This window comes from Cebidichthys violaceus, unplaced genomic scaffold (assembly GCF_023349555.1).
Source record: "Cebidichthys violaceus isolate CVI_PGR_0920_01 unplaced genomic scaffold, fCebVio1.0.p SCAF_4, whole genome shotgun sequence".
Taxonomy (NCBI): domain Eukaryota; kingdom Metazoa; phylum Chordata; class Actinopteri; order Perciformes; family Stichaeidae; genus Cebidichthys; species Cebidichthys violaceus.
The window spans coordinates 16,317,183-16,344,672 of record NW_027176594.1 but is presented as its reverse complement, the minus strand read 5'-3'; the positions used below and the strand labels follow the sequence as shown (position 1 = coordinate 16,344,672).

The 27,490-nt window shown below is 41.9% G+C and overlaps 2 protein-coding genes and 1 pseudogene across 4 annotated transcripts; 1 reads left to right on the top strand and 2 right to left on the bottom strand.

Annotated features, from left to right (window-relative positions):
• The first annotated feature begins 911 nt into the window (after positions 1 to 911).
• Positions 912 to 2,786, top strand: LOC137885465 (GTP-binding protein Rhes pseudogene; annotated as a pseudogene).
• A 2,710-nt stretch (positions 2,787 to 5,496) lies between these two features.
• LOC137884910 (phosphoribosyl pyrophosphate synthase-associated protein 1-like) lies at positions 5,497 to 17,999 on the bottom strand. Of its 2 annotated transcripts, XM_068727003.1 has the most exons (11): positions 17,357 to 17,999; positions 14,431 to 14,483; positions 14,235 to 14,301; positions 12,614 to 12,786; positions 12,193 to 12,308; positions 12,016 to 12,071; positions 11,591 to 11,748; positions 10,230 to 10,271; positions 8,202 to 8,272; positions 7,651 to 7,797; positions 5,497 to 6,042 (listed from the first exon to the last, which is right to left on the bottom strand). In XM_068727003.1, exons 1-11 carry the CDS (start codon positions 17,512 to 17,514, stop codon positions 5,884 to 5,886), a joined length of 1,200 nt encoding a protein of 399 aa, XP_068583104.1. In that variant the 5' UTR covers positions 17,515 to 17,999; the 3' UTR covers positions 5,497 to 5,883. The 2 variants fall into 2 exon arrangements, with proteins under 2 accessions (XP_068583104.1, XP_068583105.1); XM_068727004.1 differs by lacking the exon at positions 10,230 to 10,271 and having other exon boundaries at positions 17,357 to 17,998.
• Positions 18,000 to 18,628: 629 nt separating this feature from the next.
• Positions 18,629 to 25,014, bottom strand: si:dkey-45d16.4 (capping protein inhibiting regulator of actin dynamics). 2 transcript variants are annotated; one of them, XM_068727461.1, is made up of 7 exons: positions 24,901 to 25,014; positions 23,934 to 24,056; positions 23,381 to 23,522; positions 23,143 to 23,251; positions 22,092 to 22,182; positions 20,270 to 20,458; positions 18,629 to 19,763 (listed from the first exon to the last, which is right to left on the bottom strand). In XM_068727461.1, the coding sequence occupies exons 1-7, from the start codon at positions 24,935 to 24,937 to the stop codon at positions 19,636 to 19,638; spliced, it is 819 nt and encodes a 272-aa protein (XP_068583562.1). In that variant the 5' UTR covers positions 24,938 to 25,014; the 3' UTR covers positions 18,629 to 19,635. The 2 variants fall into 2 exon arrangements, with proteins under 2 accessions (XP_068583562.1, XP_068583563.1); XM_068727462.1 differs by having other exon boundaries at positions 20,270 to 20,455.
• Between the last annotated feature and the right edge of the window lie 2,476 nt (positions 25,015 to 27,490).

The following is a 27,490-nucleotide window of genomic DNA, read 5'->3' as shown; positions in this document are numbered from 1 at the left end:
AGTAACTTAGTAGCTAACTAAGTAGATAACTTAGAATATAGTCTTAGAACCGTTCTGTGTGCCACAACCTTTTATTAAATCAAATATGAAACTCTCCATTCATATTTTGCACTGAGATTTCTATCTCAGTTTATTCGGTTTTATTGAATTTCAGCTTATTGTGTTTCTTGCATGCCATTTGATGTCTTATGTAAAGCACTTTGGAATTGCCTTGTTGTTGAAAGATGCAAATACATTTATTTGCCTTAGCAGAGTTTCTATACAGCGTAGAGCCAAGTGTTAGAACTGCCTCTCATTGTGCACAGTGAGTATAGAAATATAGAAACGATTATAGAAATCTGTGATGCGTTTACGAAACTGACCATAAAAATAACCCAAACATGATGAGACTACACCACCGTCTGTTTAATCATCTCTCCACACCTGTGACCAGAGCAGGATGCACAGTTTTACTACCCATACTTTGCAGGTGGTTGTTCTCCTTCATAGCACATCAACGAAAGAAGTAAATAAATACAAATTGAATATATTTACTCACCGTATGTGCCGGTTATCATTCCGGGCACCGTCAGTGTATTTAGTGCAGTCTTAACAATTGGTTGCAGAACAGGCCAAACATATCATACAAAGGGATCTCAGAGCTGTAATTATAAGAATGTATGACACATAGTGTAGCCTCACAAAGGTTTGTGTATTTTTAGAACGATCCCGTCTCATAAAGAGGAACCACAGGATGTATTAATCAACCACGAGAGCAGGATGGATTTGACTCTGTAAGTAGTGCAGCAAGACAATCTAAATAGAAGCAGTAAAGGATCTCCTGACATTTGTCTCTATGTCTTTGTTTCCTCATGCTTTCCACGCTCCCGCCTGCCGTTTAGATATCAACTCCTTTCTCCTCCTGAATTGGCCGCGTACGCTGATTTACATACTCTTTCATCATTGGTTGCCTGGATGTTACACTGCAACAGGCTGCCCTCTGCTGATTGGTTGCAGCTGCACGAGGGCACGGACGCACTCTCACCAAAACAGGCATAAAAGGCAGCTGTGGGGACCAGAACACGCAGGAGCATCCGATGAGCAATTTTAAAAAGGAGCTTTGACAAGAGAACAACCAGTTTAAAAAAAAAAGAAGAAAAACGAGCAAGTGAAACAAAGCAAGAAAGGAAGCTCAAGATGGGGACTCACAAGAAACTGCTGTAAGGGAGATATTCAAGGAAAACTATTTAGAAAGGTTGAAGTCAGTGACAGGTGTTGTCAATTGCAGTGTCAGTTTTATAGCAGCTGTTGTAACCGCTGAGGAAGTGAGTCGACTGAGATCGTTTTTGGGACATTTCCTTTTTCTGATTTTGGCAAAAAAAAAAAATCCCCTCCACAAAAAAAAAAGCAGCATGTCTCTGGAGGTTAAGGAGAAGACGCAGGTGCGACTAGTCTTTCTGGGGGCAGCAGGAGTGGGCAAGACGGCCCTGATCCAGCGCTTCCTCCAAGACACGTTTGAGCCCAAACACCGGCGCACAGTGGAGGAGCTGCACAGCAAGGAGTACGACATCGGTGGGGTCAAGATCACAGTGGAGATCCTGGACACCAGCGGCAGCTACTCCTTCCCGGCCATGCGCAAGCTCTCCATCCAAAACAGCGACGCCTTCGCACTGGTGTACGCCCTGGATGACCCCGAGTCACTGGAGGCCGTCAAGAGCCTCCGAGATGAGATCCTGGAGATCAAGGAGGACAAGAACACACCGATCGTGGTGGTGGGGAACAAGTCGGACCGGGAGCAGGAGCGCCAGGTGTCCAATAAGGACGTGCTGTCGACCGTGGAGCAGGACTGGAACAACAGTTACCTGGAGGCGTCGGCGAAGGACAACGCCAACGTGGTGGAGGTCTTCAAGGAGCTCCTGCAGCAGGCAAACCTTCCCAGCCGCCTCAGCCCGGCGCTGCGTAGACGCAGGGAGACCTTTCCAAAAGACACGGACTTCCGTCCGCCCATGAACAAGACCAACAGCTGTATTCTGTCCTAATGATGGACAGGAGGAGGAGGAGTGTTGGTTTGTCTCACGAAGGGACAAGAGATGAGAGCACTCGGAGAAAGAGATTGAAGAGAAAAGCCTGGACTTAAGTCCGCGGGGGCGTTAAGTGATTGAGATAAGGGATTCTGGACCAGCAGAGGACACTTCAGGATTCAAAAACTGAGAGGAACAGAAACTGAGGAGGTGAATGGTATTAAGACTTGACCTGAACAGACTGCCAGTGGGAAAGAAAGAAAAAAAAAAAAAGGACACTGCATTAATTACTCAGTTGTTCACTCAATGTAATGTTGTTGCTGCTTATTTGGTGACATGCTGCTGGTGTTTAGATCAATGTATACCTTTTATATTTTAAATGTAACTGTTCACTTACATCGAGATTTGGACCGTTGCTAACAGACTGTTTACTGAGGGGAAGTGTGTAAACATGTTGCGGTACAGTTGTATGTCTCATGTGAATTGTTTCAATTTAATAATTCAGTGTATGTAGCACATCATGATGTTTACATTTTTTTGTATTCAATTCCAATTTGCCATTGGGCGTGATATTGTTTTGTTTTTTTAAAAGTGGTGAAATGCAAATGTAAACTGTTGATGCACTTGTCATTTTTAAATGACCATTAAAAAATGATGTTTTAGGGTGTTTTTTCTTGTTCATAATCTGGATTTATTTTTTACAATGGCATATTCTGACAAATGTTATATTGCTGTTTCTTTGACAAATGTAAGTGGAATGTGGATCTAACTGTGTAATAAAAGATAAGCACAAAAAAAGAGAAATTTGTTGTGTGAAATTGTTTATAGAGGTTTAGGTTATGAATTCATTGCAGTGAACAGTTATGTAAAGGAGGCAGGTTATGAAACGTAAATCAATCACACATGAACATTTAGTTTCTTTAAGGAAACCGTGTCAGTGCACCAATGAATGACAATATACAGAAACAAATGGGTTTCATAGCTACAGAATATAGTAGTGTATTATAGGACTGCTGTCATTTTGACTGCTATCTGGTCAAATGTACATTTGAAGCAGGAGTAGTCCTGAGTCGTATCCTAATCCACTAAGAACAGAACAAACTGATTTCTGAAGGCCACCGATATTCTGAGGTCCTTTCAGGTAGAAAGGGTAAGAATAGGACGATAAAACTGACTGTAAAATGCACAGAAAAGTACATTAGAAGCATCTATGTGTTAATGCACATATTACAGAACCGTGAATACCGACTAATTGTGGGTTAGGGTTCCAACTAATTTATTTTGTCTTAAAATGTGTCAAATAAGACAAAAGGTACAACGGAAATTATTCAGGGTTTTGTTCAGGGTTCAACGTATTCGTTATTGAAATAAATGACCCAAACTAGAAAATTCATGTGTAAAGTGGACTGAGCTCAAGAGTCTGAGCTTTACATTTCTCAACCGTCTGCAATATACATTATCAGATCTCTGTCGCCATCTGCTGATGACAAAAGCACATTACATCCACTGAAACAAATATTTATGAAATTGAACCTCTGCATCCCTAGCATGTTGGGAGCAGTGGGTTGCTGAGAAGCGCCCGGGGAGCGATTAGGGGTTCAGTGTCTTGCTCAGGGACACGTAGCAGCCAAGGATCGAACCACCAACCTTGCGGTTACCGGACGACCCTCTCAGTGTAGGTCAGGTTATAAATGGTTTTTAACTTCAGTATTCAAAATATTCTCATTAGTGTTAAGATAACAAAATAAATGTGAGCCGATGTTACTGTCCATCACCAGTGTGGAGTGGTTGGATTGATGGACAGCATGTACACAAACTCGATTGTCTGTCAGAGACTTTTCCAAACCATAAAACAGACTTTCCGTAAAGTAAGCAGAAGAAACTTGCCTGGACAATATCACAAGCACTTGTTACGTGTGACATCTCAATTAAGGTGGCAGTGTAACCTCTGCTGGCTCCGGGCCTGAAGAGACAGCAGTAAAAGTTTGGTAAAATAAAAATAAAAAAAACCTTTAATTGAAATAGTTCAGCAGCAATTCTGTTTAACAGGTTGACAAAACGGGTTATGGTGCAGTTCCTGAAATAGCTGTGCACGGTTCCCCCTCGACAAAACCTGCCGAGCGGACACACGCGCTCCACGCCATCAGATTAGACTGAAACAAGTTTCCTGTTTTCTATTTGAGGAAGTGGCCGAGTAAACGTTTGCGGGCAGTTCCTCTTTCAGGACACATTTAAAACAGTCTTCCGCACTCAGTTCTTGTTCATTTGCAAAGGGAAGGAGGCCTAGCAGCTTCAGACATGCAGGTGTGTGGACTTGTCATCTCGTACCGCTGAGTTCTTCTTTAACTTGTGTCTCCGGTGGACGTTTGAGGATTTCTGGACAGTCATTTCACGTACACTACCTTTACTTTTAGTATTACTTTTATTAGCTGTTAAGTGGTCAGAGTTTGGCCGCGCTGGGGGAAGCCATTCATTCGGTCGTGATTCGTTTTCTCAGATGTCTTCACCCCTGGACTTGGTCAAAGCTCCTCAGCAGATTAAAGCGACTCTGAGGCGTTTAGAACAAGTTCAGGGTTCTGGACAGAACACAGCAAGATTATTATTGTGAGTGTGTGAGTGTGATGAAATGTCAGCAACGTAGTAAGGCTTTTTTTTTTCCTGTCTCTGCAGAAGAGTAAACATGTCTCATCTATTGTCTATTCTATTTTTACCCTGGGTCTTATGTCACGTGAGAGATAGACGAAAGGCACACATTTAAATCATGAATAAAAGTAGCAATGAATGTTTCTTTAATTGAATTGTATTCCTGTCAGAAGTTAGATTTGAAAATGATCATTACCCAAAAAGTAATTTAAAGGTTGATTAACAGGGATTATATACTGTATACCCACAGAGAATCATGGGCAGCATTGGTCACCTTTTGTGCATCAAACTTTAAAGACATTTTATCTATTATGAAACTAGTTTAGTTTACCTTTTGTGTTGGATCACGTCTCACATAAGCAGGATTTATTAAAAAATAAGAAAACAATAAATCAAGGCCCATTGCTACCATTAAATCCAGGAACCCTGCCAGCGTTACACCAATCGTCCGACGTCGTACTGTATTTCTGTTAAAGTGCTGTATAATACACGGCAACCGTAAAATGACATAACACGTCATGCAATGCAGAGCTCTTTTTGGCTCAAGCGTTACCATTAGCATTCTCATCCAACCGAAGCTGAACGCTACAGTTGGAAATGTCATGCTTCATGAAGCAAGCAGCCTCAGCTGTGACTGAAACTGCTACTGAAAGCTTAGGTTCAGGTGTGGAGCCGCTGACTGTACACGTCTGGCAGTTCCAGGAATGTCTTCACACTTCCAATGTACAATGAAATCTGTACATATACTAATGCCACCTATAGTACTGTGCTACATTCAACCAGTTGTTTATGTACATCCAGCCAATTGCCACTTTAAATCTGCATGAGGGAACAAAAAATAAAAAGACAGAAATTTACTCACCCAAGATGAATTGTTTTATTTGCCAAATCCTGCAGCGTACTGAGAGGCTGCGCACCATACATTGTGTTATTTATGTTTTTAGATTGTAGGAAGCATATACAGTATTAGTGAAGTGAAACAGTTTGTATTGTTTGTACAGTGCCACTATGTAACAACAGTGGAATAAAGCAGAATTTGAGTTGCTTCATATGTCACATGCAGGGAATATAACCAATCTCTTGACATGTTTATCAGCAAAACAAACAGGACCAACAGCTTCTTGATTCTTGGTCATCGGTGTGTGTGTGTGTGTGTGTGTGTGTGTGTGTGTGTGTGTGTGTGTGTGTGTGTGTGTGTGTGTGTAGGAATGCGAGTTAGAGTGTGTGTGTGTGTGTTGCCTCAGTCGTCGACAGCGATGTTGCGGAACAGATAAGCCATGGACTCTCCGTTGTGGGTCCGCCGGATGGCCTCAGCCAGAATCATACTGACATCCACGGTTTTGATTTTTGGACACTGAAGCTTCTGCACCTCATGAGGTACAGTGTTGGTCACCACCACCTGGAGGCGCAATACAACAGCCTTAGTGCATTTGTGTCAACTTTTTTTTCATGACTGTGGGCACTTTGCTGCCCTGAGTCTAGGTTCTCAGGATGCACTACAACTCTCAAGCTAGAAGAGACCAGACCAACTATGGGGCTCTTTCTGAACTTGGCTTTCTATAACTTCAAAACTCAGACTCTTAAGCATGAGCATTTGATTAGTTGGGCTGCTTGAGGCGGTACGTACCCTGGGAATAATGGTTGCATTACAAACAACACATGGAAATGATATTATCACATAACTCTGCATACAAACAAACCCCCAATTATGTTAGAGTAGTTATTTATTTAATGTTAAAACCTCACTCTCATGACATAGGATTCTCCAGTAATCAAAGCCATTCCTCACACTCGCATCTTGCCAATACAGTTGATGGGAGGCTGAATTCAGGAAACAAGGTCCCATAAACCAACACAAGTCAAGGCATAAGTAAAGGATCGCACAATGTTTGGGCCCTATTTAAACATCCATAGGGCTTGGTCTAAAGTGCATGGCGTAAGTGCATTTAGGGCGTGTCCAACTCCACTTTCACTAGTTAAAACGGTAGAGATGCAGAATGGGCTTGCAGCCAAGCACTGCCTGAGAGAGACATCAGCCTCAAGACGTCGCTATTTAGGGTAAGACGGCACGCAAACCTTGAAGAAGCCTACATCTACACACAGAGGACTGAGGAGAGGCCGAGCGCAGACAGAGGGGTGTGTGTGTGTGTGTGTGTGTGTGTGTGTGTGTGTGTGTGTGTGTGTCGTCCACACGAGGCGTAAAAACAGCACTCGTGGACTCATCATGACACATTTTGATATAGTTGTCATATTCGTTAAGCCTCCGCAGCCCATCATGTTGTAGTTAACATCCATGTCTGTCGAAAATGTCATCATTTCATAATTTTTTCCTCTTAGTCATGTGTGTGTGAAATTGTCATAATTAGCATATGAATTCTTGAGTTCATCCTTGAATCCAAATGAATTTGTGCCAAATTTGAACAGAGAGGGGGGGAGCCTCTGAGTGCGTGACAGAGGATTTTGTGTTTTCCTACATAGACAAACAATTCCACCCAAAATTGATGCATAACAATTCACCAGAATGCAATAAGTTTTGTCACTCAAAATAACCGTCTATGTAGGCACATTTTACTATCTGTATACCGCGCCTTTTAAAAATAGCAGGAAAATACTTTGCCATCGACTTTAGAGACGTTTTTTGTTTGTCAATGCTTTCTGCTGCCTGACCACTCCTCATTTTAAGACCAACGCACCCACGGGCGCAATTACATTTGCTTGGATGAGGATCTTTAAGTTGAAGTCTGTCTGTCATCAGGTTTGTATTATGCGTGACGGCGTCTTTTCTTTAGCTTCAAAACTCCCCGAGACATTTATCGAGGCACTAGATAACCATGAAAAGTATAAAAAGTCTTATAAATAGAGCACAAATAAAACTGTGACAATGCTTTGTTTCTAACTAAACTAATTAATTAGATCACTTTACTGAATGTAGACACAAGTCTACCTTTTGACACATATGGCACCTTTGATTTTTAACTCCAGTGACGAGATCCACTCATGACTTTACCTCATCGATGGCGGACTCCTCTATTATTCTTGGTGCATCTGCAGACAGCAGGCCGTGTGTGGCCATGATGTAGATCTTGTAGGCTCCTCTCTCCTTCAGGATTTCGGCTGCTGCAACAAAGTCCTCCACATCATCTATGATGTCATCCTGGGAAAGTGGCCACGGGGTTGGGCATCAAAGAAAAACGAAAAATACATACATTAGGTTTGCTGGAGGAGCTGACATTTCTGAGAAGACTATTTTTTTGGGAGGTGGCATGACTAACATGAATCTGATTAAGTGTAAAAACCAACAGAAATACTGCATTTATGAGAAACATCAGCAATGAACTCCACAAGAACTAACAAGCGCCACATGGAAAATAATCTGTCACACAAACTTGCACAATGAACAACGCCCCACTCTTACAGTATGACATTGGATTTCCCCAAAATTAAAGCAATTCCAATTGCATCCCTTCAATTCAAATGTCCCTCCATTTCAAAAAGAGGAATGAATTACTAGTAGCTACAATAGTTGTAAGTAAGTCACATTAAAGTTTGTGTTCTTACAACAATGATGGCGATTCTGCCTCCTACATCTCCAACGACAGTGATTGGTGGCTTCTCCTTTGCCATCATCACTGAAAGACACAGATGAGATGAAAGAACGTTTACTTGCAGAAAAAGATAAAAGGGGGGGGGGGGGGGGGGGGTCTGTCCACCAACCCCATTCAGGAACAGATTCTTGGGGTGAGGCGAACTCAAGGGGGGTTTGGTGAGCAGGGATTTGGTTAAAAACCTGCGAACGTCATGCAAGACCGCTCTACCCCTGCAAGTTTCCATGTACCACGGCACCGATCCAATAACTGCAAGCTTTTGAGAGCAAATCACACCTGAGACTTGGGTTTACATGGTGCAACTGCATGTGGATGCTTTTGATTTAGCAGGAAATGGGCAAGTGGGTGTAGAGCACAGCCTCTTTTAGGAACCACAGACCAGGATCGATATTATTTGTAATAATAATAATAATAATAATAATAATAATAATAATCTAATCAAATACCATTTGTTTTTTTTACAGATTAAAATATTGATGTTAAGAACAGAGCTTATCCAACCAAATTGAATTCTCTCAACCCCGACAGGCATATTAAAATATCTCGAGTACTTTCTTAGGATTTCAAGTAATAATCGATCCAGGTCTAGAACCCACCACATCTGAATCGTAGGGTCCCAACGGGGCCCTGACCATGCCAAAAACCTTCTTCCAAACAGCAAGGCATGTTCAGGGGTCACTTCCCAAATCCACCACAAGACCATCCAGCCAGGCATATGTGCAAAAACCAAAATTCAAAACTTTCCGAATGGTTACAGGGTTGAAAGGGAAGCCAAGAAACTGGAATTAAGCCGTTTCTGAGCTCTCAACTCAAAGAGGATCAAGCAGACAGATGCCAAAAACAGAAAAACATCAGGCAGGGGTATCATCACTTGAGCAATTCATGAACTACAATCTCCAGTTCACAATCATTAGTGTGCCAAATTATATGTAATTTCATAGGCTAAATCTAGTAGGTGACTTAATGCTTCATGTCTCTACTGGGTCTTTTTTCATATATATTTTAAATATTAGGCAGCCTGAGGATTACATCCATCTGTGGCGACTAAGATAACATAAGTCATATCATCCATGTCACAGTTTCTTACTCCTGTAATGATTCGGAATTTCCCAAGAACTTATTTTATTTCAACTGAAAGGATATGAGACTGAGGGCTTCCAACATTTATCCTCACCACTTGGGGGGGGGTAAAAACTATTTTCATCTCATGATTCAAGTAGTTTCCATTAGGAAAAGTCTGCTCGGCCCACATTATGGTGCGTAGGCTGGTGAAATCTTTGTATAAAGTCCCGTTTGACCCAGATGTAAACTCACATGAGTTTAATACAAAATAAAAATATATGTCCCCTTGTTGAACAGATCCAAGAAAAAATAATGTGTGACCTAAATTCCTTTAAAACCTCAGCAGTATGAGATATGAAATACCTTACATCAGTAAGGATGACATCAGCTTTGATTTAGCTGCAGGAAGAGGCCAAAAATAAAATGGGCTTACACATGCTGCTGCACTGGAGAGAGACATCCATTAATCTGAACTTGCAGTGCAGTAAAATGCTGAGATCCTTGTGTACAGTATTCAGATTCTATGCGGTGGAGGGCGGCAGCTTTGCTTTTGCTGCACTAATTGGTTTTATAACAGCAATTTAAAAACGTAATGATGAAGGTTAGCACGATGTGCTGTAACTTTTGTTTTCATTGCAACAAAGTCAGCAGTGTAATAACTACCACAGCAGTAACTGACGGCATTGGGTGAGTGGATGCTGGACGGGTCGCCAGTCTATGGGTGACTGAAAAATAATGAGCCATGTTTTCACTGCTCCTTCATCGCTGCCTAATCTTTATCGCACAAGTGTTTGTGATTATTTATTGATTATTGCATGTTCTGATGTGAAATGAAGTGGAAGCCCTCAGTAACTCAGTCATTCCATGCAGGGGAGGCGTCAAAAGGCAGCGCAAACAGATTCAAGCATTATCATCATACTTGGGAGCTCTATCCCAGGAAATGGGGCATGAGGTCTGCTGCCTGCGTTGGGGGGAGATGGGGAGATAGGATGGTAGAGAAAATGTTATCGCACAGTTAGATATACAATGTATACATCTGTTTTCAGAGGAGGAGCAGCAGCAGCAGCAGCTGTGTTTAGGGTTAATAAGCCTTTCTGTACCATGAATTGACCTTGACGTAATCAATGCATGTGTGAAGGCAGAGAGAGAGAAAGAGATGTACGAGTGTGACTCAGCTCCTGCTGGGGAAGAGGAAGAGACGGTTGACATAAAACACATTTCCAAGTCGAGGGGGGAGAAGGAGGAGGAGGATGGTGAATTCAGCTGAAGAGAGGAAAGGAAATAAATTCGGAAAAGGAAGAAAAAAAACGGCGCAATGTCAGCCACCGCCTGCAGCATTTCACAGCTGGCTGTGACGACGCCTGTGGCAGGGCTGACCTGAAACGTGCCGAGAAACACTGCGTGCTCGTGTTACTGCAGGGTCAGCGGGGGCATTAACCCGGCTTTAAGCTGGCGATTGCAGGCAGCCCTGCAACTGGTCCTCACTAAGGAGGTATTCGGATCACATACAAAAAAAAAAAAATTGTATGTGTGTGTGTGTGTATATATATATATATATATATATATATATATATATATATATATATATATATATATATATATATATAAATAAATAAATAAAAACATCCAAAAGCATCGGCGATGTTTAACAAATCCAGGAACTGAACTCTGGCTAATGATTTCTGTGGCTACAGACACACGAGCAGCAGATGTCAAGGTGCCTTGGCACCCAGCGCTTCTCTTACAGTCTGATAAACACACGGCTTGAAACTCGAGCACTTTAATCTCCCTGTTGGAAATGTAGCTCTCCACGTCACCCAACAAAAGAGCAGAGCTGGTCAGGAGTTACAGTTTCTCTTTATTTGGCCAAGACGACGGAGGAAGGAAAGTTTCCTGTCTGCAGTGGAAACACTCCATTAACAATGAATAAGATCCCTGCTGACAATGCAGTTGCATTGCAGTTTATAGCTGCATGCATGACCCCTGTAATGAATGAACAAAAAAACTGTTTGTGACTGACCAGAAGACATTTCACACATTGCACTCATCATTGAACTGTTGATGAAAATAAATGATGAGCGATTGGAGGTTCTCCCCGTCACTGCTCCTGGCTGAGCGTGCACAATAAAAACACAAAGATAAGTGGAAACAAACACCCACGGCACATTCTTGGGTGGCACTGGGCCAAGAAGAGCCGGTTCAGGGGAATAGGTACAAACAAAAAAAAAGCAACTTTGTTTTCATACAGCATCAGTCATGAAGCCGTGTCGGGTGTCTTACATGGCAGCTCCAGGCCGGTGTGTCCTTGGGTGGTGCGGGACGAGGGGGGAGAGAAGGGGGGAGAGTTTCGTCCGTCGACCATGTCCAGCTCTGAATGATGGGCCTCCCCGTGCATCACTGCCAGCCCGAGTCGCAGCCTCTCAGCGTAGGACTGGGCTCTGAGACGGACAGGAGACACGCAAGAGTCAAAGAAACTGACAAAACAACGCAAATCAACGAATACGGGGCCAACATTTTTTTTTTAAATAAAACAAAAGAGCAGCAGGAAGTTTGCACGGAAGCTTTTAACACACCTACAAAAGACAAAGTGGTGATATGTAAAGACAAAAGCACAATCATAATGTGATGCTAATGGAAAGAAACTCTACGGTGTGACAGCAGGAGGAGTGATGCCCTGAGAATGGAACTTGAGGCTTTCTTGTTACCTCTTGGCAGCTGAAGGGGACTTTGCAACAATTATTGCATTCCTGTAGTCTGGGATCTGAGGAAAAAACGAATAAAATATTAGCCATACATTGGTGCCAAACGTCATTCTTTGATGTACAGCTGGACACTACCACTGTTGTGACTCTGTGCTCGTGTCCAGTGTCACTCAGCCTCACCTCTTCCTGGATGTACTGGATGAGGAAGGGGGAAGCTCTCAGGTTGTCAACCGGGAAGCTGAAGAAGCCCTGGATTTCCTTCTGGTGCAGGTCCATGGTGATGATGTGAGTTAGCCCTGAAAACGCCAAAGACATACGTGCGTCGTCAGTAGGGGAATTGCAATATGGCCCGACCCTACCTTGCACACTGTCTGATAAGTACACAGCTCCAAGTGGCTCTGTTATATGCGGCTAAAGCTTGGGACAGACCTGAAGACTAGCTGGAAACCTACAAAGACTGGACAAACCACGCAGAAAGATAGTTCCCCCCCGACACACTCACATATTATCTAGTCTTTGACAGTCGGGAAGGGGCATAAAACTTACGTCTGAGTAAATAACTACATAATGACAAAAGGAAATAACAAAACACAGTCCATACCGGCTTTAGCTAACATGGATGCTAGCAGCTTGCAGACAATGGATCCCCTCTTCCTCATCTTGCACTGCTTGCTGTAAGGAAAGTAGGGGATGACCCCGATGATGTTCTTGGCACAAGATGTCTTCAGGGCGTAGGCCATAACCAGCAGCTCCATGATGGCCGTGTTGACATCTCTGAGAAAACGCATTGAATTCAAGAGATTATATAAGATTTCACAACTCGCAAAAATCATTATGCTGGAGCGTAATTTAGTCTGAGGCACCGGTCGACCACAAAGACGATCCAAGACGGGTATAGATGGATATGTTGATGGGCTGATGGGGATTGACGAATCAGCAGCTTAATGTTTGTTGACATGGCATCCAAAAAAACGCTGTCAATAAAGTCAACACTGTCTGGCATTATGTAACTTGTTTTTATTTCCATTGTTATCACACGCCCTGTTATTAGACTCCACCTTAACCAGGCTTTCCTCTGAGCCCTAAGCCAAAACCCTTGAAAGTTACTGGCTGCTGTTATACAAATTAAACACAGCCTGAACTGCACAGCGAAACATGACCTAAATATAAAGTTCTTTTCAGGAAGAAAGCCCTTGCTCACGGGACACTTTTAACATCCATCTGTGTTGAGATTGTGATAGAGTACCACGATGTCTGCTATGTTGATAACGAGTTTCACTTCTTCAGAAAGGTGAAGAGCTGCTGGTGTAACAGGAGGCCGTGTGTAGCCACGTTGGCCTCGGCAGCTTGTTGAAACCAGAGATCTCACGATGCGATGTCCCCTCATGTGGCCTCTGGTTATCTTTCAGATAACTGATTAACAAGGACAAACAGAGGGCTCAACTGGCAGAAGTGAAAGGGTCATAGTAAGTGTGGCTTTTACTGTTTCACATGCTGCAATGGTAATCTTCATTTGGACTTGAACCTCGCAGGCAAATGGATGCTGTAGGATTCTTAAATGTTAAATGATAAAAGTTAAATTTACCAGAGGGCATAAAGTAGAAATGTTTTGCATAGTAATGACAAGTAAACTGGCATTGAGACTGTTTACTGGCATAGCTACTGAGCGTGTAATAGCAGAGATCTTTTTTTTTTTTTTTTCCCAAACACTATTTTGTCACAGGCGCGTAGTCATGTGAATACAATCAAGTTAATACTTAAACCCTTATCAAGTCATTTGTCATCTGTTTATGCTTTAACCATGTAAAACTACAAGGGGATGCAGATTTGGGTAATACGCATGGGACTGCCATTAGGGAATGGTATTTTCATATATAAATAAAGTGTGGTAATTAGGAAAATAAACACATTAAAAGCTGCTTTTGTCGGCTACTTGGTGACAGATGTCCTAGTTAACCAACTCCCAAAAAAAATATCTGGGACTGTAGTTTGCTAGATGTTCCGTTTTCCTCGTCGTTAAGTTGATGAATTTGTCAGTCTGTTATTTCATGCACAGCTGCTGCTGGAACCGAGGCTGATGAGAGCTGACCAAATATTTAACTGATGGGCCGGACAAAAGGCTGAAAAGCTCATGTGGAGTTCATGGCTGACAATTCATTATAGTGATATGATTATTTGTTGATATAGACCATTAAGCCATCAAGAGCGTCCTTCTGTCTCACCTGGGAATGGTCTGAATGATGAAGATGTCTTGTCCACGGACGGACTCTTTCACGTCCACTCGAGTCTCTGAAACACAAACAAAAACACATTGTAGTTTCAAGCGCAAAGTCAAGTGAGACGACCCAAACCCGCAGCTCTTCAATCTAAGACGTTCTTTGTGGAAATGAGGGAGATGAGGGTATTTTTCAGCCTTACCTCTATTTGGCTCTTGATAAACCAACGACTTGCCCAACTCCACACCCAAGCGTCTGTGAAAGAACAAACAGTGTTAAAGACACGAACCGTAATGTGTCCCATTCACTGAAGTGTGTAAATGTTCAAGCAAGTACTGATCTACTTGTTCTTATTATTGTGACCAGCAGCTTATTGGACCAACCAAACCCAAAAAGGCCTAATACGAATCGCTGAAGAAAATTAAACTATGATCATTATGATAATCAAGAATTTTTGAAGTCATTTGTAGCATTCGTCTATTGACGGAAAAATAATCCGCAACTATTTTGGTACTCGGTTTCTTATTATTGCATGTTGGGGTTTAGGCTTTCACTTCAACAAGACATTCAAAGACATCAACTTGGAATCTGAGGAAGACATTTAATTGACCAAACAATACATTTATAAATAAAAGTAAAACAATTGGCAGACTAATGAATAATTCAAATAATTGTTGGATAACTTTTCAAACTACGCTAGCTATGACATGCAAACTTCACATGCTACGACTTCTTAAACGCCTCCCCTGGTGCCGTGCGGGGGATTTATTAGTAGGGGTGATTTGGAGGAAATGAGGCAGCCATAAAGGAATCCTATAGATTTAAGTCGTGTCAATGTAATAAGACTGTAAATCTCTTACCGGCTTCAAAGATGAGAACACATCCACATAAAGCACTTGGCACCAACATAGACCGAGTTGATATTGACTTTCAGTGTAGAGCAAGTCAAACTCTGAACAAGCCCAGGCACCATGAACACAGCTGTGCCTCAGGCGCAAACGTATGTTCATTTCAAAACCAAACCGTGCCAAGTCACCATAAAAGAATCAACTTGATGGAGCAGCACGTGAGTGCGGCTTGGCTTGGTGACAGTCGGGATCCTGCTAGGCGAGACGGGCCTCTCCGCCTCTCTGCCTTGCCCCACGACCTTATTCCAATTTGTGATACAACACCTTTCATTCATGATGACTAATTAAGCAGACAAATAAAAAAACAGTCAGAGATTATTTCCTTGATGTGTTTTCGTGTGAATTGCTTCGAAAGAGTTCTATTCTGCGAGGAATTTACATGGCCTTGAAAATAAGGATGACTTAAGGTCAAGAAGGGGGGGGGGGGGGGGTATTTACACACAACCTTGTCCCCACATGCACCCCAGAGTGACCATTCAGTGTAATGTTCATTAACATTTTCCGTGTGCACACATTGTTATTTAACCTTTGTTCCGCAAGAAACACTCCACTCGGCTCCGGGATGGCAACATAATCTCCCGAATAATGTTCCGCAGTGTTGCCAAACAGTGAAAAGTGAGAAAGAGCTGGGAGCTCTTTTTCTCTGGGCGAGCAATGCAACCTCTGCTTGGCTGTCTGACAAGTCTGGAGGGGGGGGAGAGACACATGGCTGCTCCCCGATTTCAGTAGGCCAACAAGAGAACAAGGACAAGAGAAGATATTGGTGTTTCCAAAGACCCGGGTCGGTGTTATTATTTAGGAATACAAACGGAATACGTCCCACGCCCTTTTCAAAGCAGCCATTTCGGCATGTCAGAGCAGGATAAACATGAAATTGATCAAATTAATTATTTTTCCGATATCTTTGACGTGTCAACAGCCATTGCACAATAGCAGGGCCCTGGACCGTAAATGAAACCGGTCCATAATTAATGGTATCATTAAAAACTGTGTTTGCCCTGCAATGACAGCGGCCTCTTGTTTTTACTTTCGTATCATTCGGATGCATCTTTCCTAGCTTCCCTGGTTTAAAGGCCACGCGAGTAATTGCCTCTTAAAAAGATGCCTGGCTGCCACAGCAAACATCCTGCGCACATTATCCATGACCTGCTTCCTCCCTTAACAGAGCAGTATCTGCACAGTGTGCTCCTTTCATCATAATGATTCTCATTGACAGGTCTTTCCATTTTCCCACACCAACACCCGGAAGACAAAACCCCACATTGGACACAATCTGAGAGGAGAAATCTTTCATCTTCACCATATAGCATTGTGCATCGGGTGGCGTTACTGGTAATCTGAGATGATACTATTAAAAGTAAACAATGATTAAAATGGATGGGAAAATTTTTAGACTCAAAAGGAGCCTAACTATGCCAGAAAGAAGCTGGCTGATTTTCTTTTAACTGAAATATTCCAATATTATTGCAAGTATTTTCATGCAAACATTCAGTGGAATTCATGGAAAGAAATGTGTAAATTCAGATTATTTTCAGGCTGAGAAAGGCCACTGAAACAGCAATTAGGCCATCAGAACCCACCAACTTTTAAAAAGGTGGTTTCACAGCAAGTTTTTACATCATGTGAAAATGATGTGCAAACTGATCACAAATGAAGTATTGATGCTAAAAGTTGTGGCAAGTGACAAGACTCAAGTGAAATGCATGTAAGAGATTGGACAAAGAAATGTAGATAAGCCATCTGGTTTTGCGATATGACAACACACGCACCCATGTAGGAATGAGTTGTCTTGCAATGCAAAAGTGTTCTTTCCTTAGTACAGACAATAATTATTTTACTGCTGCTATTACTGCTAGTTCAGACTTCAGACCTACCCTTCGATTTCCACACTATGCCCAGTGTGTGTGTGTGTGTGTGTGTGTGTGTGTGTGTGTGTGTATATATGTATATATATATATATATATATATATATATATATATATATATATATATATATATATATATATATATATATATATATATATGTGTGTGTGTGTGTGGCCCAATTAAAACAGCATTACATTCAAAAACAATACACACCCACTGGCCTCAGGTCACCAGCAGCCATGACTCCCAGGTGTACCGTCAGGGACATGGCAGGTAACACATAGACAGGCCATTCCTCAACATTAGCAGACATAAAATGTCATCAATCGTGATGGTATCACTAAGTCTACTTACTCTGTGATCTTCTTGGCAAGCTCGGTGCAGGCGGTGGTGGAGTTGGCGGAAAAAACACGGTAGCCACTTTTTGAGACGTTCATTTTCGCGAAACCGTACGACAGCTTTGGGGATTGAGAGACCAGAGACCTGTGACCCCCAAAACGCCTAATAGGCATGTTGTTTCGAGAAACCAATGTGGTGTTTGGTTACGTTTCCCCCCCCTCCCAAAAAAAGAAACCCGTCCGGTAGAGCTGTTTACACGCTGAAATCTAAACTATGGGTGGTTTAGACGCATGTTTCTGTAGTAAAAAAACAAACCTAGCTGAAGCTGTGCAACGCCACACTATATATAAACTAAACCAAGAGAGCGCACATGCTCCACATGCAACGCTGGTCACATCGACCAGCACCACAAAACCCCCGTTCTACCAGTAAATCGACAGCAGATGGAAAGCTGGGCGCTGTTTCCATGCGGGTCTCTGACTCTTTCCCGTCTCCAGAACACAAACCCCGGTTCGTGTTAGCATCAAGACGAGCAGAAATGGACCAAAAAAACGGTCTCGGGCGCTGCTACAGTGTAATAACTTCTAAACTCCGCTGCTAGCATTCAAATGTGGCGACTGTAAACTTTGTAGCAATGCGGTCGCAGCAAGGGCGAAAACGCCACGAGCACACGTTCATTGGGTGGATAACCCGAGGGAGGGACTTAAAACTGAACCAATCAGATATCAGATCAAAACAACAGTGGGCGTGTGAGATATATCTTTGACCAATCAGTGCGTGGGATTTGTTATGACCTCAAATTAAAGCGCAATGACCGAAAACAATGTTGTGGGTGGTTTTGGAAATTTTGTGTTGTCCTAAATATACTGTCAGCTGTAGTTAGTTAGAGCAGTTAGACAATCCTTTGGTTTAGGGACTACAGTGGAGAAAGAAGTAGGCTGTTCATGATTAACTACAGTAAAAGTTGTAATAACGCAGTGTAAAATACTGGGTTAATCTTGCATTACATTTTTACTTTATTTATCAGCAAGAGAGCTTATTATGCCGAATTGCACCTTTAGCATTGTTATATAATGATTTGATATGCGGTAGCTGTCACATTATTGGTACATTACCAATGAAAAATTAGATGAGGCAGAAAGTTGACCCACATCATGCTGTAATGCCAACTGTAGTGATGTGCAACCACAAGTTGTAGCAAGTTCAAGAACGTAGATATTTGATAAATAGGAATGTCACACGGTACTTTTTTTATTTTCATGTAATTTTTATTTTTATTTTCTGTGCTTACATTTTATATAATGTAGGCAATGTTATGTGGACATGAAGAAAAATAGCATTTTTTAATGAAAAATATACAGAGGTCCAGTAGCAAGTGTCATCTAATAAAACAGTGGAACATGTAATAAAAGGAGCTGCTGTCATGAATGCCATGTTTATGCAACCAATGGCAGTTAACTATACCTGCATGACAAATCAAACTGAGAACATTAAAAAAAGTTGTTTCTGTATAATCTACAGAATGTGGACAGCCACTAAATGCCTTGTAGTATTTGCAGTACAAAAGTGCCTACCAGTCAATTCACAGTCAGTAAAATATAGTTTTACTTCTACTTTAATAAAAAGGTCTTCAAATTGGAAAAAAAACGTAGCTGCATAAAGCATGATTAAAGTCATTAAAAGCTCAAAAGCTTGAGCTGCACCATAGCTTTGATGTGAACTGCTTGAATAAACAGCTGTTCCTTGATTTCTTTCATACCTGCACCAGAAAAGAATACGGAGTGAACAGAACTCATGAAAACAAGGTGATCCTGTCTGCCAGCAATGGCTCGGTGGACCGCCACACTAAGACACAGCACCACACCCTTTGGTGCATTCCACCTCTTAGGTGACACTCCAGCAGTTGCAGTGCTTTTAAATCCTCATGCAGACCGTGCCATGAGGAATACAAGTCAGGAAGTGTCTATTGGGATCTACATGGGTCAGCTATGTGCAGCTGGTTTATGCACATATTGCAGCTTTTAAACACTGTCCGCAAGTTCATGTCTTTTTCTGGTGCTTTGTGCACCAGACACACATAAAGTATATGCCTGCATAAATGTGGACGCCCTCAACTTTACTGCCCTACATTTGTTTGCTTAATTTACAATGGCCTGGCAATGGCCATTGATCTTTTCACTTCCTGTTTCCTCGGTTTCCTTCCCCGTTTAAGCGGTCAACTATATTTTCTTCCCTCATATTTCATGCTTTGACTTCTTTTAGAAGATGGCATTAGATGCAGGTGATGCAGATCTTCAGCCTTTCAGCACCTTTTCTTTTAGCAGGTCCAAGATGACCTGCCTCTCTTGACTCTCCAGCTCAAATCTCCGTTCCCTTTCTTTTCTCTCAGCTCCCAGACGTTCCCTCTCCAGAGTGATCTTACCTGGGAATAAAAAAAGTGGAAATTAAATCTTTAGTTCAATGGCCCTTGAGGATGATGACAGCATAACAGTTTAAAGACAACTTTGGTCTTTTTAAGCTGACATTTGTAACTGCCCAAATCTGTCACATTTTCATGAATTACTTCACTGATGAATAACATATTAATTCTTAAAATAATGGCTCCTATTTCCTTTTATTACCTTAGTTTAGCCTGGTTCCAGATCTCTATCCACATCACAGATTTTTAAAATTAAATGTCAGAATGATTATCAGGCTAACTTTTATGCAAATTCCATGAGAATTTTGTAAAGGATGAAAATAATGTTGTTAGAGCCAACGTATTAGCGGTTACACAGGCACATTTTAGTTACAATTAATGTCATATTACCTGTGACAAATGCTCAATTATATGCAAAATTACATGCATTACAAGCAAAATCCACTTTGGAAGATAAAATAACCACATTGAATTCAAAATCACACTACTTTACTCTCTGAAAATCTTACTCCTTTGAATCTCCAGCTCCTCCCGGCGCAGCGCAAGCTCCTCCTCTCGTAGCCGTTGCTCCGCCTCCGAGCGTTTCTCCAGGAAGCTGAGAATCTCAGAGTAGGTCTGGCAGCAGCACTGGCAGGGCCTTTTGGCTGTGGGCGCCGCTGAAAGCTCTGCCATTTCCTCGTGGCCATCTTCTGGTTCTGCTGTGACAGTAATTATGTAACAATGTACCATTTTCTGAAAAGAAACAGTCAGCTACAGAGCAACATCCAAGGAAAGGGCAACTACTTCCTTACACAAGCGCTTGAACTTGAAATGGAGGGTCAAAGGATTAAGACTATGCTTCAGCAAAGTCTGTATCTTGAGTAGGAACACTCACTCCCCTGTTGACTTCTACATTTCACTTAGGCTTCATCCACACTACTACATTTTCGCTTTAAAACGGATATCTTCTGCTACGTTTACAGCAGCGTCCACACTATTCCGGAGTTTTAAAACCCCCAAAAGGTATTAGAAAATGCTACCGACTCTGTGTTATTTAAATAATCTGGGTTTGTGTTGTAGTGTGGAAGCGGAAACTGGGGACCTTTTAAAAACAATGACGTAGACATCCGCGTTCGCTACTTGATTGGGTCTTAGCAGTCAAGACGTGTCCTTCCCTGATTCGTCACGTCGCCGGAAGAAAACCAACAACAACAGCCTTGAGTACCGATCGACTACCAGTGGTTGATTCAACATGGATAACGGATGACAAGCGTTGCTGACCTTGTTGTCTATATTGGCAGCTGTTGTGCAGTTACATTTTGCATTTTATAATTCTACTGCTGCCTACATGCACAAGAAGCAAGCTGTTATTGGAGCAATTTGCGAGCATCGTGTCCAGCGGCGTTATCAGCCCTATGAAGCAGACGTTTGAAATCACGGTTTGCCGCTTTGACGAGGGCGACAGACACAAAACTGAGCACTGTCCTTCTCTAATCAATGCTTATTTCGTTCTGCACAAGTATTGTGAAGTTCAAAGAAACTGTAAACAAACAAAAGCATAAATGCTCTCCAGTGTGACAGAGACTTTAGCCACCGGCAGAGCTACGAGTGTGAAAACAAAATGTCTTGACCCATAATCTAGTAAACTTTGATTTGTAAGTGTACATTTTTAAAGTAAATTTGATGTGTGTGAGAAAGAGATAGATAGAGCAAGACCTGCAAAATTGTAATTAAGAAAAATAAAAGGTTGTTTTTTTTCACGAAATTTGTCTGTTTGAGTATATAGAGGAAGATTATAGAGGAAGATCTTAAGTATCAAGCACAACCTTTCATGATTAAAGAATACATTAATACTTAAAACGACTACGTATTTGCGTGGATGTAGCACAGGTCTGAGCCTAAGTTCACCCGCTGCACATAAAGCACAGAAAAATCCACACACTCTTGTCACATCGTTGGAAAGCCCATTGCTGTCGCCAGATAATCAGTCATTAACTGATTCTCCAGATGTTGTAATGTGCTGATAAGAGGGTGTTTTGAGCCATTTTCCGACAATGAAATGCTGCTGTTTACAGATTTGGTTGGAAATGACAATATTAACACCAGCATTGATGAATTTCATTACAGTATACGGTCATATAATTTAGTTTATAGCTTAAAAAACACTTTGTGAGCAGTTACTCTTTAAGCATTCTCTAATGATTAAACAAGATGCGATTTGTCTCTCAGCCAGATGAAACGATTGAGAGGGAATTACCTTGGAGGCAACAATGAATAAATGTTCTTTTAACTATCAACTATCAGGTGACTGTCGACTCTCGTCACGCCCCCGTGTTCTGAGTGAGTTTTTACCTGCACTGGGTGTTTGTGTGATGGTGATGTTTGGTTTGTCCTGTTCTGGTAGAGTTAGTTCTTCCATGGCTCGCTTTCTCAGTTCATCATCCTAACAAAGATAAGGACAAGATTATATATACATGACTTCCACAACAATAATAATAGTTGTAGCAGCAGTAACCGCGGTAGTGGTAGTGTATAAGCAGTAGGCAAATATAGAATCTAAATGATCTTGTCAGTCAATGGGACAAAGAGGAAGAAAAGAGAAGTGGCTACAGGGAGCCTAAAAATATCTCCTGAGTTGGATTTCCAATTTTTCTGGCCAGCCTCAGTTCCAATGAAGTGTTAGAACTGAAAAAAAGGTGCATCAGCTCCAGGTGTAATGAGATAATGGCCATCCTGACACCTAATAACAAATTGTGGAATGAGTTTCAAAGTTATAGATCACAGATGTGAAGGTGTATTGTGCAAGGTAAGCTAAAAACATATTGTATAATGTATCTCATCTCAGGCAATACAGACCACTAGACCATTGACAAGGGGCTATTTATCCACTGGTCTACATGTAGGGCTGGCAAAAGGATCAAATTAAATATCACAATATTTTTGACCGAATACCTCAACAATGATATTGTGACTTTTGTCATTTTAAAAATTATATTTTTGATAAATAATCATCAATAATGTGATGTAATGAAGTTGGTAATGCCAAATAATAAAACAGCGAGAACGTTCAGAAGATTACATCACCATACTGTAATGTAAAGCCAGGAAAAGAAGACACTTATGCCATAAACAGGTTGATATTTTCATGTATTCTCAGTTGTGACGAATCATAGACTTTAGTTTAATCTTCGGCCAATAACATGTCTGTAACTCAGAGGTACTGCTGTTGACAAAATAAAGAAATTGCAGCATGAAGCTATGTGATAGGCTGCAACTAATACGCTCAATCTGTCCCTCTAAACCAGCTCAGTGGCACTAAAACGGCCTCTGTTAGGATAAAGTTCTGGTGCTGGTGGCGTCAGTTAAGTCTACCTCCTCTTCTTTCTCGTAACACGACACCAACCTGGTACTTTGTGTTCTCGCCGATGGCCAGGAGCCCCTTCTCAGCCTCCAGCTCCAACACCTCGTGGAGCAGATCTTCCTTTTGGGCGTACAACCTCTCCGTTCCAAATCTGAGCACAGCAAAAGCACACACACACACACACACACACACACACACATTCAACTTCTAGGGTAATGCCGAGCACATCCGGTAATTTCCTCAGGAAACAACACAGTTTGCTCCTGGTGACTAAACCAACCTGCGCAGACTGGGAAAGTCTTGTTTCTTGTAGTAGTCCAGCAGCAGCATGGTCCTCTCCCTACACCTCCTGGCATCCACCTCAAAGTTTTCATCTTGGAGCGCCGCAGTAATGATCTCCCCCACACGGGCCCAGAGCCGTCCTGATGACGATGAATGAGTGCACACACATGGGAATGTAATAGGCCGTTGCTCACGAATACACAGGTGTGTGTGTGTGTGTTCAACTGTCTCTTCTTTACAGCACATTGTGTTTTCCCTTTTTTTTATTGGTCTCTCTGCTCGTTGTGTGATAGATTTCTTCTTGTACGATTGTTGAATGTCTTTACAAAACGGCAGCGCAAAAGGAAACCGTACTGTTTCAGTAACAAATTGTAAAGTTGCTATTCACGTTTTAGATAGATTTAGAGTTATTTCTGTGTTGAATGTCACTGTAGCTCCACTGGAAATATTTTGACACGTCTGCATTTGTCATGCAGGAACTGCAGCTCTCTGCATCTGAACAGTATTTGAGTGTGTTCAGGTTGGATTGGCCCTTTAAGAACAGGACTAACCTGGCTCTTTGGAGGCAAAGGGGTTCTGAGCGACAACCTCCCGCAGCAGGATGATGTCATGGCGCGCTGAAAAGCGCACCTGGCGTTTTCGTGGAGTCGTGGAGTGGCCGGCGAGAGAAAAACCTGAGGTTGGAAATAGAATGGAATAGTGAATCCATCAGAATCGCTCTGACCTTCTTCAAAAGAAAACTAAGAAACAACAACCCATAATCACATTATTATTGTTATCATTATAATTATAAGCTTAAGAGATGACCAACTTGGGCATATGTTAGTGCTGAAGCCACTGTTAGCTAGGAAACACTGTTACCACTGGACCAAAAGCATTACAGTTCCTGGAATAAGACTGCAAGTGATAGTAAACTGATCTATATTAGATGAGCATGGGGGTCAGTGGGTTATTTTATGTCTACTCATGTTATTAGAGGCTATTACCGTGCGCATATATATATATATATATATATATATATATATATATATATATATATATATATATATATATATATATATATATACACACAACAACATGCTGAAGTGCATCACTTTGTCTCAGCACTTGTAGGCCGCAATGCCAATAAAGTTTAATCTAATGTGATCTAATCTATGCAATGAGGGGGAATAAATGGGGCCTGTGCAAAGTGGAGGCAGCAGTTGCAGAACTGCTGCTTGACAGATGACAGCAGCTCCGTCACTGCTGTGCTCCACTGTGTTGTGCACAAGTGCAAGAAGCCGGCAGCCCGCAGCTCCAACAACCTATACGTACGGAAACGAGACACAAATGGCCTGTGGAGCTCTAGTAGCACCTACAGAGGCTACAGCAGCGCGGTCAGAGCCGAACCACGCGTCAGAGGAGGAGGAGGAGGAGCGTGTGCGCGCGACGCGAGAGAAGCACCAAACGCCGTTTAGGAGACGTTAATATAAGTGGTCGAAAGGGCGCGTTAGACGTGGAGGTGGCAATGTGTCTCACCGTTGTTGATCGGCACTTCCACCACCACCCGTTCCATGTTTCTGTCCGGTGCATCCGGGAACCGCCTGACGCGCGCTGCACACGTCCAGTCACCAGTACCGGTTCCCTACTGACGTGTAGCTCAACTTGGCGGAGAATCAGTCTGGGCAAAACGGAGGCACCCCGCTTCATTTGTTGTTGCGCTTTCTTCATGTGACCACAAGGTGGAGCCAGAGAACCGCTGTTAAATGACCCCGAAGAGGACAGCGTTTATCTATGCATGGCTCCATAGGGTGTCTAAGCATTGCCACTAGTTACAATGTTTTTCTTATTTTATTTGTACAAATTGATGAAATGAACACATGTCTAATGTGTGTGTGTATTTGAAAGACAGCCAGGTGAAAAACAGGAAAAAAGATCCCTAGGAGCGCCAAAGATCCAGGGAACATTTGCTGCCAGGTGCCAAGTCAAGACCATTTTATTTTATGGTATAAGTTAAATGTGTGCTTCTCCCGGAATTTCAGAGTTCTCTTTTCGCTGCCTCTTTTCATCCCCTTTCCTTTTGCCTTTATTTTCACATTTTACCTCCTGATTTCCAGAGCGAATGTGATATTCAGAAACAACAGGTGTCGAACTTAAAGTTGAAGTTTGGACAAGGCAATATGTGCAAATAAAAAGCAAGTGATGTCTTGTGAACAGTGTTTAGCAGCATTAACTGACCACTAGGTGTCCCCCACTTAAATGACAATAATCCTGCCACTCCTATATCATATGACTGATGAGCAGCTCAATCCATGGCCCTGAAATACCATTCACTTCTTCCCTTTATCGCTGCAGTTTGCTTGATTTGCAGTTGGGTTCGCCGTTCTCTGCTTTATCCATTATGCATCATTTCAAACCAATGGGAGTCTCAATCCTTCATGCTGTTACCAAGATGTTCATGAAACGCTGCCATTTTTTGTGGAATGTACAGCTCGTCCACTATTGTATGCATTAGTGTGCAGTACACATTACAAACTGAGATCCCATATAAGTGACTGTCGATGGATTCGGTGAACCAAAAAAATGTAATTGAAGAATGTTAACCGTTTCCTCTCATTTTTATTTAAAGGGAAGTGCTGAATTCAAGAGACTCAACTGCTGGATGTTTTTTTGTTTGTTTTTTACTTACAATATTATATTAAAGGGCGAGTGTGTAGCATTTAGGAAAACCCATTGGCAGAAATTGAATACAATATTAATAAGTACATTTTCTCAAGTGGATAATCACATGAAAATAGAAGTTGTTGTGTTTTCTTTACCTTAGAATGAACCGTTTATATTCACATAAAGAGGGGGTCCTCTTTGTCAGTCACCGTAGTTTCCCCACACACTTGGCACACAGGAAATGTTTCATTTGGTTGCAATCTACCACCTCACCACTAGACGGCGACAAAGCCTACACATGGCACCTTTAAGTGATTGAAAGTCTTTGTTAGATTCCCGTTCACAAAACAGTAACAGCAGTTCATAATTCATAATCTCTGTCACATCCCTAATGTATCCTTTTGCTAAAAATTACTTGTTGTAATTTTCACTACTGTGGTGCAATTACTTGGTGTTGCTAAGGTGATTCTGCAACCATCCCATGTTAAAAAATATCCATTCTAGACTTCAGAGCAACTTTGAAATCAGACGGCGCATGCTGCACTTAATCATTGGTCTCTGGCAAATAATTAAAATAATCTCTTCATTGCACATTTGTTTTTAAGGTTGGAATAGAAAACACACAAATCTTGTGCTGGACAGTCTGCTTCTTCTCTACTTGGTTGTTCTCCCTGTATCTGTTTATTAGACATTGAGATCATTGCTGCTGATGTGCGATACATTACATATTAATTTGTTTATTTGCAGTTTATCAGAAAAAAACCCTGCATTTTAAACAATTATATTTCAGGCCGGTAGCCAAAATTACATGATGAATGTCCAAAACAAAATAACATTCAGTTGTTGCAGCAGCCAATCATGAGTGAAAGGGCCAAAACCAGGAGTAACATTATTCCTTTGTCTTTTGAGCAATCACTGACTTTAAAGGAGCACAAGGTGACAGACTAAGGACGCTTAAATAAACAGGACAAAACAGAGAGAAGGAGGATGTCTCCAAGGATAAGAGTCTGCAGCTCACACACCCTCGGTCATTGCTGTTGCGTTCTTTGGAGCAAAGACATATTTGCACGACGTTGATGCTGACATAATGGGAGGGAGATACGCGGAGAAGACCTGGCAACCTGCTACACCGTGATCACTGCATTACTTTGTCACAGATGCTGGGGGAGTGTTTTGAGGACACAATTGGAGGGAGGGAGGAATGGAAGCAGAGAGAAAGCATGCAGGGAGGATTGACTGGGGCGGGAGTCACAGTTGTTTTTTTTGTTTTTTTTAAAGAGCGGAAATCAGCTTTGTTTTCTGCATTGGTGATTTTAGGAGGGAGTTAATGGAACATGGCAGCGTTCAAAGTAAAGGCGCGAGTGCTGCCCACGCTCTCATTACTGGTTGCTTTTATTTAGAAAACCCCTGGACTGAAGAGAGGAACACCGGCACGAATGAGAAACAGACTGTCCATTTAAAATGA